Source organism: Zootoca vivipara, chromosome 11 (genome assembly GCF_963506605.1).
Source record: "Zootoca vivipara chromosome 11, rZooViv1.1, whole genome shotgun sequence".
NCBI classification, from domain to species: domain Eukaryota; kingdom Metazoa; phylum Chordata; class Lepidosauria; order Squamata; family Lacertidae; genus Zootoca; species Zootoca vivipara.
This window is the reverse complement of record NC_083286.1, coordinates 6,954,257-6,975,110: the sequence shown is the minus strand read 5'-3', so window position 1 is coordinate 6,975,110 and position 20,854 is coordinate 6,954,257. Positions and strand designations below refer to the sequence as shown.

At 40.8% G+C, this 20,854-nt stretch overlaps 1 protein-coding gene across 3 annotated transcripts in view; it reads left to right on the top strand.

Moving 5' to 3' along the window:
* KIF27 (kinesin family member 27) overlaps positions 1-20,854 on the top strand; it is a 30,419-nt gene that overhangs the window by 2,444 nt on the left and 7,121 nt on the right. For 2 of the 3 annotated variants that reach the window (XM_060280082.1, XM_035100090.2), the window contains exons 3-14: positions 1,772-1,972; positions 4,176-5,158; positions 6,499-6,642; positions 7,455-7,655; positions 8,874-9,049; positions 9,685-9,809; positions 11,084-11,239; positions 11,859-12,064; positions 13,656-13,853; positions 15,456-15,563; positions 18,127-18,303; positions 19,707-19,922. In XM_060280082.1, coding sequence (XP_060136065.1) covers positions 1,772-1,972; positions 4,176-5,158; positions 6,499-6,642; positions 7,455-7,655; positions 8,874-9,049; positions 9,685-9,809; positions 11,084-11,239; positions 11,859-12,064; positions 13,656-13,853; positions 15,456-15,563; positions 18,127-18,303; positions 19,707-19,922 — 2,891 coding nt within the window. The remainder of the gene's footprint in view (positions 1-1,771; positions 1,973-4,175; positions 5,159-6,498; positions 6,643-7,454; positions 7,656-8,873; positions 9,050-9,684; positions 9,810-11,083; positions 11,240-11,858; positions 12,065-13,655; positions 13,854-15,455; positions 15,564-18,126; positions 18,304-19,706; positions 19,923-20,854) is intronic. The other variant, XM_060280081.1, reaches the window with a different exon arrangement.

Sequence of the window (20,854 nt, the reverse complement as noted above, 5' to 3'; positions counted from 1 at the left end):
GGGTTTTCTGCTTTCTTTTTTACTTCCTGCTAAAGTTCAGAGCAGGGACCCAGGTGGCGCTGTGGTTAAACCACTGAGCCTAGGGCTTGCTGATCAGAAGGTCGGCGGTTTGAATCCCTGTGACGGGGTGAGCTCCCGTTGCTTGGTCCCAGCTCCTGCCAACCTAGCAGTTCAAAAGCACATCAAAATGCAATTAGATAAATAGGAACCGCTACAGCGGGAAGGTAAACAGCGTTTCCATGTGCTGCTCTGGTTTGCCAGAAACGGCTTTGTCATGCTGGCCACATGACCTGGAAGCTAAACGCCGGCTCTCTCGGCCAATAATGCGAGATGAGCGCGCAACCCCAGAGTCGGTCACAACTGGACCTAATGGTCAGGGGTCCCTTTACCTTTACCTAAAGTTCAGAGCATGGCTTGACTCCAGAATTCTAATAGCAGGATACTGTATTGCTTTCAACATGTTTGCAGAATTCTGAAATCAGACTCCAGCTGTTCAAATATTAATGATGTCAACAGATAGGCTGTTCCATTGTATAGGAAAGGAGCTATTTTATGTTTCCAGTGACCTGGGCTTAGGTTGATTATAACATCAAAACTAGGTATTATAATGAACTATCGTACTTTTCCGTGTATAACACGCCTCCTATTTTGGGGGATTCAAAATTTAGAAAAGGGGGGGGGAGATTCCCCAAAGTTGTTGAGCTTTTTTAGGGAGGATTGCACAGAATGCCTAAAAATGCTCACCTGCCAGACTGACAATGCCACTTGTGCGTATCGCCAAAGCAGCCCTTGCAGCTGCCACCGATAACTAGCTCCAACTCACAGCAGCAACCTATCTCACGGCCCCACAATGCACCATGTATAAGACAACCCCTAATTTTGAACACGATTTTGGAATAAAAAACCAATAGTCTTATACACAGAAACAGTAGCGGAGCTTCATGCTCCGGCACCAGGGGCGGAGAGCAGGTGGGGGAGTGACGGCCGCACATCCCAGGGGCGTGGTGCCCAGTGCGGGGAAGGAACAGCTGCGATGGCACCCCACTGGGATCGTGGTGCTGGGGGCGGTGCGCTCCCCCCACTCCCTCTTCCTCCGCCAGTGCACAGAAAAGTATGGTCATTGAAGACAGCATTTTCTCTCGAATCATGTTTACTGGTTGTAGGTAGCCATCACCACTTGGACTTCATATTTGGTTCAGGCCATTCGCTGAGGGTGTTGAGGGCTCTTTTTGGTCTTATACAGTGGTACCTCTGGTTCCAGAGGTCCGTTCTTAACCTGAAACTGTTCTTAACCTGAAGCACCACTTTAGCTAATGGGGCCTCTGCTGCTTCTGCGCCGGCAGAGCACGATTTCTGTTCTCATCCTGCAGCAAAGTTCTTAACCTGAGGTGCTATTTCTGGGCTAGCAGAGTCTGTAACCTGAAGCGTTTGTAACCCGAAGTGTTTGTAACCCGAGGTACCACTGTACATTGTTGGATATTTTCCGTTTGGGGGGCATGAGGATGTGCACAATGTGCTCTGTAGGCTTTGACCATTCCTTTCCCCTCTTGGATGAGTATATTTGGCAAATACTTTTTTCAACTTGTAACCAGCTATTTGTTATCTCTGAGAGGAAATATTTATTTGTGTGACCTTGGCATGATTAAATGACTCATATTCATAAAGCTAAGAAGCCTTCAGAACCTTTCTGGAATTTCCAAAGGTACATCTTTAGCATTTGAATGTACAAATTTTAGCTGGGTGCTTAGGCTGTTTTCTTGTTTGATTTTAGCATCAGTTGCGGAAGAAGAGAGAGGTATCATTCCACGTGCAATTGAGGAAATATTTCAGATTATTTCAGAAAACCATAATATTGATTTCACTGTGAAGGTTTCTTACATCGAGGTCTACAAAGAGGAACTCAGAGATCTCTTGGAACTAGAAACCTCTATGAAATATCTACAAATTAGAGAAGACGAAAAGGGCAATACAGGTAATAATTTAAACTTAATTTGTATGTTTGCTCTTGCTTGCTTGGCAGTAAGTAATGTTATAAATGAATTTTTAAAACATACAAGTATTGATGTCAAAAGTCTACTGCTAATAAGACAATTCTAATAGCATATCATTACATCCAAAATAGTACTGTATGTGAAAGCAGTTACCTCTGCTTAGGTATGAATGTAATAGTCTTTACAGAGATGAAAATATACATTGGGTTGGAGCAAGACTGCCCATGGGTAGAACTCTGCTACAGAATTCTGCTGCTGGAGGAAGTGAAGAAGGCAACGTTCTCTGATTTCCCTTTTCTCCTGCAACACAATGTGTCCCCTGTAAAGCTGATTCCAAGAAGCAACTTCTTTATGCTATGCATCATTGTTGATGATAATGTCACTTGGTTTAAGTAGATGCTTGAAATTAGGCAAGTCTTTAAAACAGATGTGATAATTTGCTGTTTTAATACCCAATATTCTGTTTATAGCTTTAACATGTCCACTGTTGCCCTATATTTTTAGTTAGAGTATTTTTTCTCCACTTAAACTGTCTTCCAGTTGTAATATTTCATGAAATTTTCATAGAACACATTTGGCCCTCCAGGCCCCTCTATCCCCACACCCCTGGTGTACTGGTTTTACGGATGCTGATGCTTGTTCTGAAATGAACGGGGATGAGAGAGTGACACAGTTTTTTAAAAGATCATGAGAACATACAGCTATGAACTTGGGAAGCAAATTACCTGTGCTTGGGCTTGCTTTTTCTTTCTCCCTCCTATTTTTTTTCTTGTGTGTTGTGTCTTTTTAGACTGTGAGCCTGAGTGCAGGGCCAGTCTTATTACTGATTTTTGTGAGCTGCTCTGAGAGCCCTTTTTATTGGCTAAAGGACAGGGTATAAATGCTGTAAATAAATAAATAAAATATAACCATAGAGCAGCATTGTCAGCCTTTAGGCTCCCATTAATTCCAATCCCAATTTTTATGCCCTTTTATTTTTTAATATTATTTTTATTACATTTATCAGTCACTATATACAGAAGAAAAAAGAGATAGTATGAAACTTAGTTTGTTTTTACCAAGTCTGACTCTTGCTCCATCTAGCTCAGTATTGTCAACACTGACTGTCAGCAGCTCACCAGTTTTAGACAGAATTTGTTCCCAGCTGCCCCTGAGATGCCTGAGATTAAATATGCTTTGTGTGATCATATATTTTTGTAACAAAATAAAAAAATTCCTTCCAGTAGCACCTTAGAGACCAACTAAGTTTGTCATTGGTATGAGCTTTTGTGTGCATGCACACTTCTTCAGATATTTTTCAGCTATTTTGTGTGTGTGTGTGTGTGTGTGTGTGTGTGTGTGTGTGTGCACTCACACACTCTTCTAGATGCTCCTAATGATTCCGAATTATTGCTTTTCCATTGTAAGCTACAAGTGGAATTGCAGTTGATTTTCCGTGCTGTTGGGAGCAGCATAGTTTCTGTCTACACCAGTGAGTGTGACAGAGCTGCTGTAGATGGGATCACTTGCAGCTCAGCACGCATTCCCTTGTGGAGAGTGTCATTTAATAAGCACATTGTTATATTTTAAAATTAAAGAGGTATAGCACTATAAGTATACTGTTGTAGTGCTATGACACTATACTACATTTTAAAATGTAGGCAGAAAAGCATTGGCAATAGGTAGATTAAACAAACAAATCAGGGTCATAAAATGCTGCCCACAACAATGGTTGCAATGTGTGTTGTGTGGCGATAGGTTCACTTTCCCAATACATCACTGCCAATGTCAAAACCTTGTCCTTTTGAAAAACCTGGAAGAGTAGTATAAAAAGTGACTGAATGTGGAGATTGTGCTTCTGAAAAGAGGTGGGACTTTCTGAAGTTAGATAATAGGGAAATACAGTATGACAGTGACTGCATGATGGTCGTGTGTGAGCGCCCTGTAAAAAGTAAATGAACAAAGTGGGGCAATTCACCCTAAATACCTAGCGTGGAAACAGACATAGAACACACTCCATTCAAATATCACCTCTTCAAATGCTTGCAGTTGTTTATAATTAACAGCTGCATACTTTCTAATGCCATAATTAATTTGTGTATGAGGAATATAATTTTAATAGTCTAAATAATTTTGCAGTTAGCTTTGTTTCCTATTCTTTATGGCTTGCTCTTTTAAAACGTGTTTTTAAATTTATTTTTAAAGTAATTGTTGGTGCCAAAGACTGCCAGGTTGAAAATGTGGATGAAGTAATGAGCTTGTTAGAAACCGGAAATGCTGCTCGGCATACAGGCACAACCCAAATGAATGAGCATTCTAGCCGATCTCATGCGGTTTTTACAATCAACATTTGTCAACAACAACAACCTGGTCAGACTCAGAAGGACACAGATTCTGCACAAGATTCACCTCAAAGTTCAAGCCAGCTGATTGCTTCCAAGTTCCACTTTGTTGATCTTGCCGGCTCTGAAAGAGTAACAAAAACTGGGAACACTGGTGAAAGGTTCAAAGAATCAATTCAGATCAACAGTGGCTTATTGGCTCTGGGAAATGTGATAAGTGCGCTTGGAGACCCAAAGAGAAAAAGTGCGCATATTCCATACAGGGATGCAAAAATTACTCGTATTCTTAAGGACTCCTTAGGAGGCAATGCCAAGACTGTCATGATTACTTGTATTAGCCCATCATCTTCAGATTTTGATGAATCACTAAATTCCATCAAATATGCCAACAGAGCCAAAAATATTAGAAACAAACCTATTGTCAACTACAACCCAGACTGGGACCTTATTGATGAAATGGAGTTTGCCATCAAGATACTCCGTGAAACTGTGCAAAACCAGCAGATTAGTGGACAGATCCCTGGCAGTCAAGGGTCACAGGATTCATTTCGGGACAGAAACAAAATCCGCTCTCTTGAAGAGCAGCTTGCCCAGCTTCAGGTAGAAAGTTTTAACTACCGAAATTGCATGGAAGAAGCCTATGTGTTCCTTGCTGAATTAAAAAGTATTGCCAGCCTATCAAAAAGTCAACAGGAAAGATTGCAAGATTGGATATGTGTGGCTCAGGAACTCAGGAGAGAGGCTTCTTCAGTCATTCCCCAAGTAAACTGTGGAAGTGGAGGTAACCAAGAAGGACCACATCATATCACAATTCTTCAGCTGAAGAGAGAGCTGAAGAAGTATCAGGTATTTTACTGTGAATTTAATGCAAGTGGTGAGAGTACATAAAAAGGAAATCTATACTGTAACTGGAAAGTTTATCAATTCTTAATCAAGGTTCTTTGTAAATTGCACATGCTGTACATTGTTTGCTCATCTGGAGGGCAAATCAAATTTGCTATATGTCCAAAAATATATTTTATTCATTGGGATAATATGTTAAGCAGAATTGTATTCGGAGGAATAAAAATCTGCATCAGCTTTACATGGCTGAATTACATATTAGTTCCTTATTTTTTTATATTCTTCTGCAGCTTGAATACAGACAATACTATACCACAGGAAACTTGAAGTATTGGGAGAGTCTGACATAAGAGTGAAATAATTATCTCATACAAAATGATGTCTTATATATGGATTGATGTGGTGATACCTGTTTGTAAGGGGGGAAATTTGCCTTTACCTTATTCAGAATTTGCTTTAGAACACTGATAAAACACAACGTGCTACATTTATTTTCTACTTTTCTTAATCATAGCAAATTGGCTCCTAATTCATTAACAAAATTGCAGAATCTCATTGAAAACAACTTTTTTAAAAAAGAAAATAACTAAAATATTGATAGTTGTTTAGTTCTGTGGGGCATCTTTCTCTGTGTGTTGCCAATTTGCCTTCTATCTATGGTCTTATCGCGGCTTGGCTAGTGCATGTTTTCTTGTTATGTATTGTGGTGACAGAAGGAAGCAGACTATATCTCTCTGCATCCTGCCGCTGAGTGAAAAACAAAAAATTCTCAGCAGGGGTGTTATACAAGGGAAGGTGAAAGTGCAACTCCCATGCTGGTAGTTTTGAACAGCTGTTTCTGCTAGGTCACACCTACCTTGTTGGTCTACACTTCGTAATAGTGCTAGACACAAAATCTGTAAAGAGAAACTCATTTTCCCATTGCAGCCAAGGCTTACTGTTCTCATTCTAGTCATTCTACAGCAAAACAAAAAACAAAAAAACCATATGAAACACAGATATATATATATATAGTTGTTGTTTGAGCCAGTTTTGATTACTTTGTAGAAACAATCCCTTGTTTTTGCTTCCTGTGACTTAAAGTGATATACTATAATCAAAGACTAAGCATTAATAACCAATAACACCCCTCTTTTAACTTGCTGTTGTCCTAGATTGTAACAAATACTAAGGGCTTTATTTAAATTACATATATAGTAGCTTTGCTTTCTAACAGTTTCTGTTCAGGTGGTAGAATAAAACATCTAACTAATGGAGGAGTAAATACATTCAAGCTCCAATGTGAAATTTGTGCAAGACCCTCCATTTCATATATTTGGTTTTTTTAACCCCTTATTACCTAGCAGGCTCTTGCTACCGATGCAGAAGTGTTTAGTGAGAGAGAGCTTGAGATAAAAGTATTGCAAGATCAAATGCAGAAGCTGATAAAGGAGAATCAAGAATATATGGAATTGCTGAAGGAGGCCCAAGAGACAAATAGGCTACAGGTAACTTTCCGTTGTGCTGGTTATTGGTGAAGGCCGTATGAAGTAATATTAAAGTTGTCAATCTTATATAAATTACCGGTATTAAACCAACATAGTGGAAATAAGCTTAGCCCAAGGGAAATAATATGCAATGGACATAATCTGAAAGTCTTAATAGTGATATTCATGTTCATTTTAAAATGTAAGTACTGTATGTGTAGGATTGCAACCAAAGTTTGGGTTATGCTGTGTCAGAATTGCACAGGGTCATTCTAAATGATGTTTTTAGGGTGTGTGTATGATGTATTTTGGTTTCTGAACTACATTTATTACAAAAGTTTAAATATTACATCCCCAGTCATCATACTGTTAATGCTTTGGTGGACTTGACTTGAATGAATCTCAGCATTGCAGTATCCCAACTATTTAATTCTTAGCCTGAGTTTTGTTAAGTTATATAGCAACTCTTAATGCTGTTCTGTTTACATACAGGCAAACAACTCTAGTGCTTAAATTGACCACCTCACAACATTTAATTACTAATTATAGCAATCAGAACTTCTATTCATTGTACTAACTCCCAAGATGTATTCATTCACTAGAAAGGAATACAAGAGAAATTCAGCCTAACCTACCTCACAGTGTTGTTGTGCAGAGAGAGAGAGAGAGAGAGAGAAAGAAAGAAAGAAAGAAAGAAAGAAAGAAAGAAAGAAATTCAGTAGCAAGAACTGTTCAGTCTCATGTATTGGTCAGCAAGGGCAGAAATTACTTAATTTTGCAATTTTATCAGGTGCTTGATAAATACAGATTTTGTTTTGTTGTTTTGTTTTAAGAATGATAAAATGGTGGAGCAGCAGCTTATAATTGACCAGCTGAATGACAAGTTAGAGAAAATTACAAAAGCCTTTGCCTCCAGTGGTGGTTGTGGAGATGGACCAGCTGGTGTAATATCTTCAAAAAGACCATACAGTGTTCCTCTAACTAAACGTTTGGTGCAATCCTTTAATGCTACAGTGGGGCTGGATTCTCGAAAGGTATTTTTTATTTAACAAGTTTTATATACTGCTTGATTGTAAGAAAGCCTCTAAGCAGTTTAGAAAAATATAAAAGACTACATTAAACTGCCGAATAAACAGTTAAAAACAGGTACTAAAAACATTCAAAAGATGATTTGAAGTGTAGGTATGAAAATTACCATCTTTTTTCTGATACAGTATATAAGTACGGTACAAAAGTGACAATTCACCACCACAGTAAATGGTTTATCTGACTTTTTGAATGAGACTTCTCCAACCATATTGAGAAGGTTTCTGGTAGCTTGCCGGTTTGCAGCTTTATCTGTAGTTGAAGAAAACCACCTTAGAACAGAATTCCTCCCATTGGATTCAAGAGGCAAGGCAAAGAAGGCAGATCTCCTGATTCGTCTGGGAGGTTTTTAAGAACATTAGAAGAGCCCATCTACTCCATATTCCTCTTCTTACAGCAGCCAGCCAGATACCACTCTCCCCACCTGCAATTCCCAACAGAATTCAGAGTATTCTGGTATTCGGAGGCATACAGCTTCCAACAGTAGAGGCTGAACGTGGCCATCATGGCTAGAAGCCTTATTCTCCATGGGTATCCGGTCCTCTTTTAAAGCAATCTAAGTTGGTGGCCATCGCTATGTTATGTTTTATGTTACATTGTGTTACTGTTTATATAATAATAATAATAATTTATTATTTATACCCCGCCCATCTGGCCGGGTATGCTGCCTTTTGGCAAAAAAAAAAGGCCTCCAAGACAGCTCACAAAGAGTAACAAACAAATACAGGGTGGAATTCAGTATTGCGCTACGGTGAACATATTGACAGCGCAAGCATTATAGCTTGCCAGATGGAACGACTGCCCACCTCCCCATCCTGCACTGCTCTGGAGGTTCTGCTAATACCGTTTCCACCACTGCCGAAGCCAATATCTGGTTAGTATGTATGATTAGGACTGTGGAGACCTAGGCTCACATCCCCATTCAACCATGAAGCTTACAGGGTACATGCGCCAGTCACACCCACTTAGGCAAGCCTATATTACAGGTTTGTTGAGAGTAAAATGGGCAAGTGAAGAGAACTCTATACTCCACTTTTTATTTTGTTCTGTGATATATCACAATGTTCTTTTGTTGCTATGGCCGGTGACTGACGCAAATGAAGTTTCATTCATTCATTCTATACCCCACTTTGAGTTCTTTGGCAACCTTTTTTATGTCTCTAAAGGTACACACAAGTCCTCCAACATATTCACTTAACAGAGTAATGGCTGGATTTCGAACCCGTAGCCAAATAGCGTTGGATCATGTGGAAGAACAAGATGAAGTTCTTCATTGCTGCTTTTCTGATCACAGTGATGAAGATGAAAGAAATCCCGAGAACAGAAAGAGAACCCTATTTAGGTACGTATGTTTTATGCCTGTGTATTCAGTAGCAAATACTGGCCTACTACAAACCTGGGTCGAAATGTAAATGCATGTCAGTGTTATGCTAGGCATTCATACAAAGTTGAATGTACAGGCGATTAGCATTGGAGTAGCTCCAGGTTGTAACAGAGATGTACTTGAATAAATAGGGCTGGCCTGTTAGATATGTGTCTTTTAGCACAGGGCATTAAGTTGAGGTGGGTGTAAGGCAAGAACAGTGGAATTCTAGCTCTGCACCAGTAGAACAAACCAGAAGGCAACTTGGCTACAAAAGAACGTCAGAGCATTCAGTGTATTTATTTTTCGGGTAGCTTCCAGCATACAGTATATAAAAAAATATAGCAAAACATTAAACCATAAAACACTTCCTATGAAGAGCTACCTTTAGATGTTTGCTAAATGTTATATAAGGTACTCATCTCCTTAACATCTGACGGGAAGGCATTCCACAGGGTGGGCGCCCACTACTGAGAAGGCCCTCTGCCTGGTTCCCTGCTTATGGATTTGGCAATCATGTGAAGCATTGCCAGAGAAAAACACCTCATACATGTGATCTCAAAACTATTTGCAGGGTTTAATCCATTAAAATGTGTAGTTTAATTTTACTCTAGACGTTCCTTAAATCGTACATGGACACGAAAACAAGCTCCTCCCAGCTCTACACACGAACCAAAAGAGATGCAGCACAATTCCATTTCACAAAATGAAAACATTTTGCAGATGGAAACCGATACAGGTAAGGAAAGGAAATGGATGCTACGATGCAAAAACATTTTCATGTGCCATGCATTCTACTAATAATTATCAGGGACATAAGGGTCCAACAAGTATTATTGGTCTTGTAGTGTGGAAACATTGATCAGGATCTGTAAGATTAACTTGGGAGTGTGACATTTGCACTAGGATGCTAACCTATTGTAATCTTTACAAAACTCAGCAAAAAATACATAAAAAGGAATAGAAGTTGCCATCATATTATTATTTATTAAATTTCTATTGTTGTTTAGTTGTCTTAGTCGTGTTCGACTCTCCGTGACCCCATGAACCAGAGCATGCCTTGGAAACTCTCCCTTTCTTCTCAAAGCTTCTCCTTTTTTATGTCCATGGAGTTTTCTTGGCAAAATACTGAAGTGGTTTGCCAGTTCCTTCTCCAGGTGGATCACATTTAATCTAAACTCTTGGCTATGACCTGTCCTCCTTGGGTGGCCCTGCACGGCATAGCTCATAGCTTCTTGGAGTTCTTCAAGAAGTTCTTCGCCACAACAAGGCAGTGATCTATGAAGGGGTCAATTTCTATACCACCCTTCATTTAAGGATTGCAGTATCTACTTCACAACATTGATTGCTCATGTTCAAATGTGAGTGGCATTGGACATGCCTATTACCATGTTCTGTAGAAATTGGAGTTCTTGGTGAAATCAGGAAATCAAATGGAAAGGTTCCAAGAACTCGGGCCAGGAAGGGGATTAATTATGAATTCTTCAAATTGTGTTTTGCTTAGGGTAATGAGACAAATTCCAGTTGAAATGATTTTCAAATCCAGGACAAGGCCCTGTTTCGTTTATTCTTCATCAGCTATAGTTTCATGGTCAAAGTGTACCAATTGTGTTTGTCTCATTACCCTAAGCAAAAAAACAGTTTGAAGAATTCATAATTAATCTCCTTCCTGGCCCGAGTTCTTGGAACCTTTCCATTTTTTTTTACAATGTTCTAGCACAACATACTACCACAAACATATTAACCAACGTGGCACAAATTGTTACCCAAGGTGTGGGGAAGTGGATGTGGCTGGAGGACAGGACTCTGAGTTGGTTCACCCTCTGTAGACTACTTTGACAAGTGGGTGGTGTCTGAGTCTCCTCTCTTGTTCAAAAATATAAATTTATTTTACTTCCTTAATGTGTAATCTACTTTTGCTCCAGGGGTGGTAAAGCAGATTTATAGCTAAAAATCTCTTTAAGCTCTGAAATTAGCTGTACATTCTTTAAAAGATTATTCTTTCTTTCCGAGGTGCTGATATTGAATGTATTCAGAAAAGTCAAATACTGAATATGCAGAAATTGAAGAACTCAGAACTAAAGCTTATTGCTGCTAAGCAAAAAATGAGTGAACTGGCCCTTAATATCAGAATGAAGGAGGAACTTATTAAAGAGCTAGTGAAAACAGGTAACTGGCTTTTGCAAGTTGCATTTTATAAAAATGGAAACATGTCCAAAATGATACCTTAATTACTGTTACAGTCAAACCTTGGTTGTCGAATGTAATCCATTCTGGAAGCCTGTTTGGCTTTTGAAATGTTTGAAAACCAAGGCACGGCTTCTGATTGGTTGCAGGAGCTTCCTGCACTCAAGCGGAAGCCGCATCGGATGTTTGGCTTCCGAAAAACGTTCAAACCCAGAACAAGTTTTTGGTGTTCGGGAGCCGAAACATTCCAAAACAGAGGCGTTCGGGAACTGAGGTTTGACTGTATAGAATTGATAACTTGGCACTTTATCCAAGGAAATCATCCATATGCACAAGTATGCACAGAACTTCCTCTCCTCTCCCCATGTCCATTTCAGTCTAATGGTAGGTGGGGAGGACACAACCACAACTTGGAGGAAAGGGTGGTGATATATATGTGTACAGAGAGAGAGAGAGAGAGAGAGAGAGAGAGAGAGAGAGAGAGAGAGAGAGAGAGAGAGAGAGAGAAAGATTAATAGGGTTGTTGTTTTTTAAAAAGGGAAGAAGTTCCTTTTGAGCAGTTACAAATGATGTCTTTGCTTTTAATTTGTGGATGTTTAAGGTAATGATGCCCAATCTGTAAGTAAGCAGTATTCACTGAAAGTAACACAACTTGAGCATGAAGCAGAGCAGGCCAAAATGGATTTAGCTGAAACACAAAAGCAACTGCAGGAGCTAGAGAACAAGGAACTACGAGACATTGCTGAAAAAGCCAGGTTACAAAAAGAATTTAGAAAGAAGATGGATACAGCAAAGCTAAAAGTACAGGTATGTGTAGTTGGGAAACTAATTTCCCAATTTCCTTACATGGCAAGTTAACATAGGATCTTATGTGCTCCATTGTATCAACTTTATGATAGTATTCTCTCAAACAAATAAATAGTTTAGGATTGGTAGAGCATGGTGGCTTAGAAACAGAGCCATTGATCAGGAAGTCATTGGTTTGGAATTACTAGTTAGCATCTATGCACACCACTTCCTGTATTGGTACTACCCACAATACTCTTTCAGACTTGCAGCACATTCCCATCTATCATGCATTTGGTTTTATTAGACAGGTAATTCTTCTTGTATAGCCCAGGTCTATGTGCCATATAAAACCAGCAATGCTGGTTCACAAGTGATTTCCCGGGCAATAGACTACTTTTTCTTTTCAAGAAGTGATTTCCCGGGCAATAGACTACTTTTTCTTTTCTTTCTTTTTTATTAAGGATTTTCTCGATTTACAGAAATATGCGCAATGTCTCCTGTAACATTTTTACAGATCAGTTTCATTTGTTGAGACATTGGGAAGGAAAGGGGGGAAAGTAGATGGGAGAGAGGTGAGTGGGGGTGGTTTCGGGTGACGGTGTTTCTCTTTTACTTAATATATTGGGGGGGGGGGGTTTGTCAGCGTCGCTTGTGCACGTTCTCTGCTGTTCGCTTGTGTTCCTTTGGTGGTGAGAGATGGGGTTGGCCTAGGGTATGATTATGGTGGTTTTTGTTTCATGTGTGAGTGGGGTGGGTGGGAGTTTTGGATCAAGTTGGCCATATTGATTTGAACACTGTTGGTGGATTTTTGTCATCGTCTTGTTGGGCTGTGTATGTGATAAAAGGGAGCCATACCGGGTTGAAGCCGCCTTCTTCTATTTGTCCCCATGTCCGTTTCAGCTTATTGGTTATTGGAAGGCTGTTTCCCATACTATTTGGTACCATTGGTCCATGCTTACTCCTGACAGATCTTTCTGGCTGCTGAGAGTAAGTGGGTTATGAGTTCTTTGTGGTGTAAGTGGGCATTGTTGTCTTGGAAGATGTTTAGTAAGGCCAATTCTGGGGTTATTTTTATTACTTGTTCGGTTATTTTACATATTTCTTGTATGGTTGTTGTTCAGAGTGATTGGATTTTGGGGCACTCCCACCTCATGTGGAAATATGTGCCTGTTGAGGTGTACCCTCTCCAGCATTTTGGTGAGCTTCCTGGGCGTATTAGTGCTAGTTTTCTTGGTGTTAGGTACCACCTGTAGGTGAGTTTCAGAGTGAGTTCTTTCATTTTTGTTGATATGGATTTAAAGGGTTTGGACCACATTCTGGTCCGCAATAGACTACTTTTGTGAATATGCAGTGTTAATAAATTCTGCTTCTAGGCAAACACTCATGGCCTTTGTTGAAGATATTTATACATCATAGTACCCATTTCTCCCCACCCCATGCAAGACTTGGTTTACGTTCTGCCTACCTATTTTTCTTTAAAGTAAAATATATTTTGTACAGCTTGCCTTTCTACTTAAAAAAACAACAACTCTGTAAGGAGGCTTAACAAAAGTAATAGTAAAAACAGTACAGTATAGCAATATGGACTAAACTAGCTGTGTTACATTAGGACTTGCAAAGAAAACAGCAGGACACTAAGAAACTGGCATCGCTGTCGACCCAGAATGAGAAACGTGTAACTGAACTGGAGCACAATGTCAGTCACATGAAAAACCAACAAGCCCAGCTTCAGAAAAGATTACAAGAGGAGAGTGAAAAAAAGAAAAGCCTGGAGGCAGAAATTCAGCAGGGCCAGCTGCAGATAAAGGCAAGAGATTTCATTTCTGTTTGTCCTAACAAAACTGTTCCTGTAGAACATCATGCAGTAGGCCTACTAAGGTGATTTTTGTGTCATTTGTAAACCAGGTAATCTCTGGTTCAAATTTCACATCGGCTCTGGATGCACTAGGTAACCTAGGCAAACTGCTGTCTCTCGGGATCACCACCCACCCGCCCTGGGTATGAAGTAATAAAAACCTGGCTTACAGAGTTTTTTTGTAAAGATTACTGCATCCAAAGAACTCTGAAGATTCTGAAGTTATGCATACACATCTTTTCCTGATATTTATATTTTGAAATACTTGTAACCAATCAGTTTGTTTTAAGGCTCATATGCTAGAACAGGCATCCCCAAACTTCGGCCCTCCAGACAAGGGTGTACCCACCATGGGGCAAGTTAGGGCAGCTGCCCTACTCTAGAAGCAGGGCTGGTGGGCAGAGGCGGAGCACAGCCCGGCGGAGCGCGAGTTCGCCATTCCCGCCGCGCCGCGCCGCACCCTCCCTCCAGCTCCCCGGCGCGCCCTCAGGCAAGGCCAAGCGCGGCGGGGAACCAGGGAGCGCGGCGCGGTAACACCAAACTCGCGCTCCGCAGGGCTGGGCTCCGCCTCCGCCCACCAGCCCTGCTGCTAGGGAGGGGCACAGCCCGGCGGAGCGCGAGTTCGCCATTCCCGCCCGCCGCGCTGCGCCCTCCCTCCAGCTCCCCGTCGCGCCCTCTGGCAAGGCCAAGCGCGGCGGGGAACCAGAGAGCGCGGCGCGGCGGGCGGAAACGCTGAACTCGCGCTCCACTGGGCTGGGCTCCGCCTCCGCCCACCAGCCCTGCTTCTAGGGAGGGGCACAGCCCGGCGGAGCGCGAGTTCGCCGTTCCCGCCCACTTTGTGGTCCCTCCCCTTCCGTGCCTTGGCCCCTCCCCTTGCCCCCCCTTAGTTTTGATCCTGGGTACGCCCATGCCTCCAGATGTTTTGGACTACAATTCCCATCTTCCCCAGCCACTGGTCCTGTTAGCTAGGGATCATGGGAGTTGTAGGCCAAAACATCTGGAGGGCTGCAGTTTGGGGATGTCTGTGCTAGAACTTCCAGTGCTGTAACAAATACTTTCTATTACTAAACAGACATTAACTACCGGGCTAGGTTCAAGGGGCTGGTTCTGATGTGGAAGGTCCTGTATAGCTTGGGACCAGGATACCTGGTAGTCTCATCCTTTATATGCCCTGTCAACCACTGCACTCTTGCAGAAGAGAGTTTCCTGCAAATACCATCTTATTAGCATCCACACAATATAGGATTTTGACCTTTAATGTTTTGTTGAATATTAAACAGGTATCATCTCTGTTGTCTTTTTGGCACCCACTAAAGGCCTTCCACTTTAAACCAGCCTTTTTCTTTCCCAAGCTGCATCTGTACTGGAATTGTTTTTGGATATATTAATAATTTTATTGCTTGTGTGATTTCTGCCCTGAGCTCCTTTGAGAGGAAGAGCAAGATATAAATTATATATATATATATATATATATATATATAAACAACAACTAAACTTTAGTTTTCCATTCAGAAACTGAGCTAACGTGTGAAAAGGATTCTCTTTTATTTACAGGAGCTCCAACAAAAGACAGAGCAGCAGGAAAAGATTCTAAAACTAAAAGATGAAGAAATTGCTGCATTTAAGAGAAAGAACTTATCTGAAACCACTCAACAACTGCAGGTATGCAATATTTTGTAAAGTTGGCAAGTTGAAATGCTACTGGCAGATTTTTATGGCAGAAGCATCTTCCTTTACTAGGATCTACTGTAAAGCTCAAGGGCTGCAACTTGTTAACTTAATTTTTTAAATAGAAATTCACAAGGAAAAAATGCTTCTCTAACAAGAACAACAACAAGAAGAAGATATTACAGTGGTACCTCAACTTCCGAATGCCTCGACTTCCGAAGGTTTCGACTTACAAAGTCGGCAAACCCGGAAGTATTTTTGCCGCGCGTGCGTTCTGCGCCTGCACAGAAGCATGCGGTATGCGCAAAGCGCAAAATCACGCTTTCCACATGCGCAAAATGGACGCTTCGACATACAAAGGTTTCGACTTACGAAGAGCGCCGCAGAACGGATGGCCTTCGTAAGTCGAGGTACCACTGTACAGTGTTTCAGTTATTTGGCGTGCTTAATTAACCAATTTTAAACCGTACCATTAAAAACCCTCTAGTTGATGAAGCAATTACTATACTAAAAAACCTAAGATACAATTCTTAACATGTACACTACCCTGCAAGCCACACAGATGGAGGCTATGTTGACATGTAGGGCTTGAAATACACAGGGTTCTTTTTTTGCAGAGCGCTTTTATATATAACACTTTGAAAAGGTGCATTCCTTCTGACTATAATGTTGCTTAACACAGAAGTTGCTATTTGTGCTGTGTGGATGTACAGGTGGGCATGTTTACAAAGTAATCTGCATCAATGTTCTCTGCTCCCCTCCTCTGTTAACACAGAGCCATCCACATATACCTTTTCAACAGAAAAGGGTGGGAATATAGTACAGGGCGCCTTTTACGGTTGTCCCTCCTGCTGCTTTAGGGTCATTCCAAACCAAATCACCTGGTGCCTTGAGTCTGACAATTATTGCCTAAATCCTTTGGTTTCATTCACAAGAAACTTGTTAGACGTTTTTAAAGTGCAAAAATAAATGAATACATTTTTTCTCTTGCTGATTCAGAAAGGTCAAATTGCATACAGTGGTCAAAATAGCATCACTGACCATATTACATGTATGGGAAACAAAATAGCTTTGACCATATCATTGCAGAAGTGTTTTACACACAAAAAAATTAACAAGGGCTCTGAGAGGTATTTTGTTTTTATTAAATAATCAATAAAACTTAATTTTTAAAATAACTTCAGATGACATTGTAACATAAGAGGGTATAATTTTAACTATTCTCACGAATGTGTGAGTTATTTCAGGCTCAAAGAGCCCTTAAACCTGTCCAAAAAAAGTAATTTTTTGTAAAAAAAAAAAATTACCTCAAAATCTATTCATTTTATAACCACAAAAAACACCCTCCTTGCTTTTAAAACATAACAAGTACATGGTTAGCCCATTCTCCAACAAAAGTATGATACACGTGTTAGTTGTGGTTTGCGCACTATGGCTTATCGAACCTACCGGGAATAAAATGACAAAAATTCACTTTGAATGGTCAGTGACCCTCTTCTGTGGCGTTTAATACCATTTTTATACCTTATTTTGAAAGAGACCACAATTAGCTTTATTTTGATACCAAAAAAAGCCCAATCAGTTGAAAAATAAGTGAAACAGGTTTTTTCTAAACTGATGCAGAAATTACATTAGCCTAAATCGAAGGTCAGCAGTTCGAATTCCTGTGACAGGGTGAGCTCCCGTTGCTCGGTCCCAGCTCCTGCCAACCTAGCAGTTCGAAAGCACATCAAAATGCAAGTAGATAAATAGGAACCGCTACAGCGGGAAGGTAAACGCCGTTTCCATGTGCTGCTCTGGTTTGCCAGAAGTGGCTTTGTCATGCTGGCCACATGACCTGGAAGCTATACGCCGGCTCCCTTGGCCAATAATGCGAGATGAGCGCGCAACTCCAGAGTCAGTCACGACTGGACCTAATGGTCAGGGGTCCCTTTACCTTTACCTTTTAAATCGTGCAAAAATCAAAATTTTCAAAAAATTCTCCTGTGCCCAATTCTGGACCAAAAAAACTTAATTTGAGGTTATCTGATAGGTATCTACACATTAAAAAAAAGAGAAGAATATCTGAGTCGTGAGAGTACGGTCAAGTATTAAATCAGGTGATTTGGCATGGAATGACCCTCTAGAAAGAGCCTCCATAAGGTCATAATGTCCCTACTGTAAGTCTGGATCCAACTGAGTGTTTTGGGGTGTTTTTTTTTGTAATTTGGTCTGTATACAAAGGTTTCATATGAAACTGTCCTTTTACTGAGGTTTCCCAGTAAAATGAAATTATCAGTTTATTTCATTTCAAGTAAAATGAAATTATCAGTTTATTTCATTAAATTAAATATCTAAATGGCAGTTCAGTACTTAGTCAACTGAAACCGAACAACTGTCTGGACTTAGTTCCACCCCTTCTAGACATGTCAATATTAAGTCTTGTCCAAAGGAATATGAGATTGTGCTGTGGTTTTTTTTGATGTGGGGAAAGTGACTTTGTTGAAGACCATGTATCTGAGAATATATTTATGAACATATACAAGATTCCTCTGTTTTCTTCCTTGCCTTGATAAAGAAATTAGAAGAGAAGAAGAAATGGCTGGATGAAGAGCTAGAGAAAGTTTTGTATCAGCGGCAAGAGTTAAAAAATTTGGAGGAAGATTTAAAGAGAAGAGAAGCTATCATTTCCAAGAAAGAAATGCTGACCCATGAGAAGAGCCATTTGGAAATTAAAAAACTGAGATCCAGCCAGGTGCCTTATTTTGTAATAATGCTTGCTGCTGTCTAATTGAAGAGGTGTCATGGACGCTCCCCAGCAAAATGAATGCACATGGCAGATAGTTAACTCTTTATTGTCAAAGAGTTAACTTACAGTCATTTCTATGGCTCACGCACACCAGTCTTGCGTGCACTGCAGGCAACTATTCCCAGGTCTGCACTCTATGGAGCAGTTGCAGCAACAAGAGGCCACTTCCTCTCCATCAGTTTATGTACCTTTCCCCAACAGGCTCCATGCATGTAGCCTGAGACTGCGTGGAAGTTGTTTCTGCTCTTCCCACTTCAATTATCTCCTGGTTTTAGGAGACAGTAGTGCAGGAGATGAATGCTGAAGCACCCACTTCACTTGCCTGGCCCAGCTTTTACTCCTCTTCTTCTGACTTACCCTGTGCTCCACCCTACTGCTCTGAAGCTTCCCCTGCCTCCAGCTCTTGCCTCCTGGCTGGTACAGTTCCCCACAAATCACTGGCCCAGACTCCAGCCCCTCTTCCCTCGGCAGCATCCTGCCATTCCCCTACATGGTGTTAGTGAAAGCAGTTAGCACTCTGCTGCTACGGTCAAGAGGTTGAGGTTCAGGCAAAATATACATAACTCTCCCCCCCCTTTTTTTTGTAAATTTGGGCTATGCCCATACGAGGTGAGAGCTCGCATTATGGCTAGCTCAGATCTGGTTTTCAATGTGTGCATTGGTGCAAGGGCATTTTACATTTTCTGCCAAATTCCTAAACCACACATCCACACTAGTGGGCACTCTTTGATGCATACACACCCTCCATCATCATCCCCCCCCCAAAAAACTGGGCAGGTGTGCAGGTATTTCTTTACCAATGTACACACATCTCTATATGTACACCTCTTTTTATTTGCAATGAAAAGAGAGTCCTGCAGAAGTTTCCCCCTGGATCTGTCACCTGCTTTCCTTCCTCTCTTCCCTGGTGTGCTCTCCTTTCAGTAGGTGATGGCTTTCTAAGAAACCCCTAATGTAACTCAAATGTATTGCAAAGATGCTCCACCCCAGGACCCTTCTGATTAGGGAGTGCTGCAACACAAGTTGAAGGGAAGATCTCAGAAAATGGAGCAGAGGCAGCTTTCACAAGTAGGAGCTCAGCTCGCTGGGATCGCTCCCTCAGCCCCATCTGACACAGCCCACCCAGCCCTGACCTTGGGAAGCCATGGAAACAAGCCCTGTTACATTCAATTAGCTCTGGATCCAATCCTATACCGTCAGTGAACTTCGGAAGGATTTGCGTGTTAGTTGCTAAAACTCCTCATTGTATTGTTTTGTAATCAAACACTCTCTAATAAAGTGGTTATGATGTTCTATTTTGGGGAGGGGTTATCCTAAAATAGATTTTGTTTTCAATTGTGGCTTTATAGGCCCTCAGTAAAGACAGTTTGAGATTATCGACTCGTCTGAGTATGCTGAATCAGGAGTTGTGTGACAAAAATATGCAGCTTCAGAGCAGCAGCACTGATGAGCAAGAAAAGATTATGGGAGAGATCCAGTCTCTGCAAAAGGAAAGGGATCAGCTGTTGAACAGAAGGAATAGCGTGGATGAGAAACTGAAGAATGGCCGAGTGTTGTCACCAGAAGTAAGTAAACTTTTCTATTCAGTTAAGCACAATTATCAACCAATCGGAATGACTCTTTTATATTAATGGTAGCTAAAGAGCTAGTATTTGGAAATACTAAAATAGAAATGAATCCCAGAGTTTTTCGAAATGCAGTTTAAAAAATAATTGTAAGTATACAAATCTAAATAACGCTGAATTCATTGTAGTAAGGTCATTCAACTCAATGAGATTTAGTTCTCAGGAAGCATTCAGAGCACCGGGGTACTTTAATAGCACAATTTTAGAAGTCTGACACTGAATTGAACCTACATGAGAAATGGATACTATTACCACTTGTATCTCTGGGCTGATTTTCCTGGTGCTGGAAATGTAAATAATTTGGGGGCTTTTGACCACAGGTTGGCAGTATGAGAAATCGTATTCCATGCTGCCAATCAATCATGTGAAGGATTTTTCGTTATATTGCAAAATATCCCCCACCTACACTTCAGCAACCCTGCCTGGTAGTATTGCCACCAGCTCTAAAGCCCCCAATGTAGAGGCAGTGAAAGCCCAAGTTGTTCAGTGAAAGCCCAAGTTGTTTGTCCAGTATATGGCCAAGCAGCCAGATACCAGATTCTGTTGCAAACAACAGAATAAGAACACTTTACCAATAAAAGGCACTTAAGAAAGGCTAACCATGTAAATACACTTTTGGGAATTAAAGTGCAGAACAAAATAACAAAGCTAGCTTGCCTCACCCTATTAATCACAGCCTTTAAAGGAAGCTACACGTGGCTGTTGCAATACATGACGCTTCATCTGATTGAAGGCCACTAGATCCAGGTCAAAGACCAGTTTTTATACAGAAAGATATGGATATAGAAGGGTATATTTTCCTTTAGCCAATCATGGCGCAGGGGCATATTTCCCTAGCATTAGAGGGTGTGCATGCTGGAAGACAATACGGC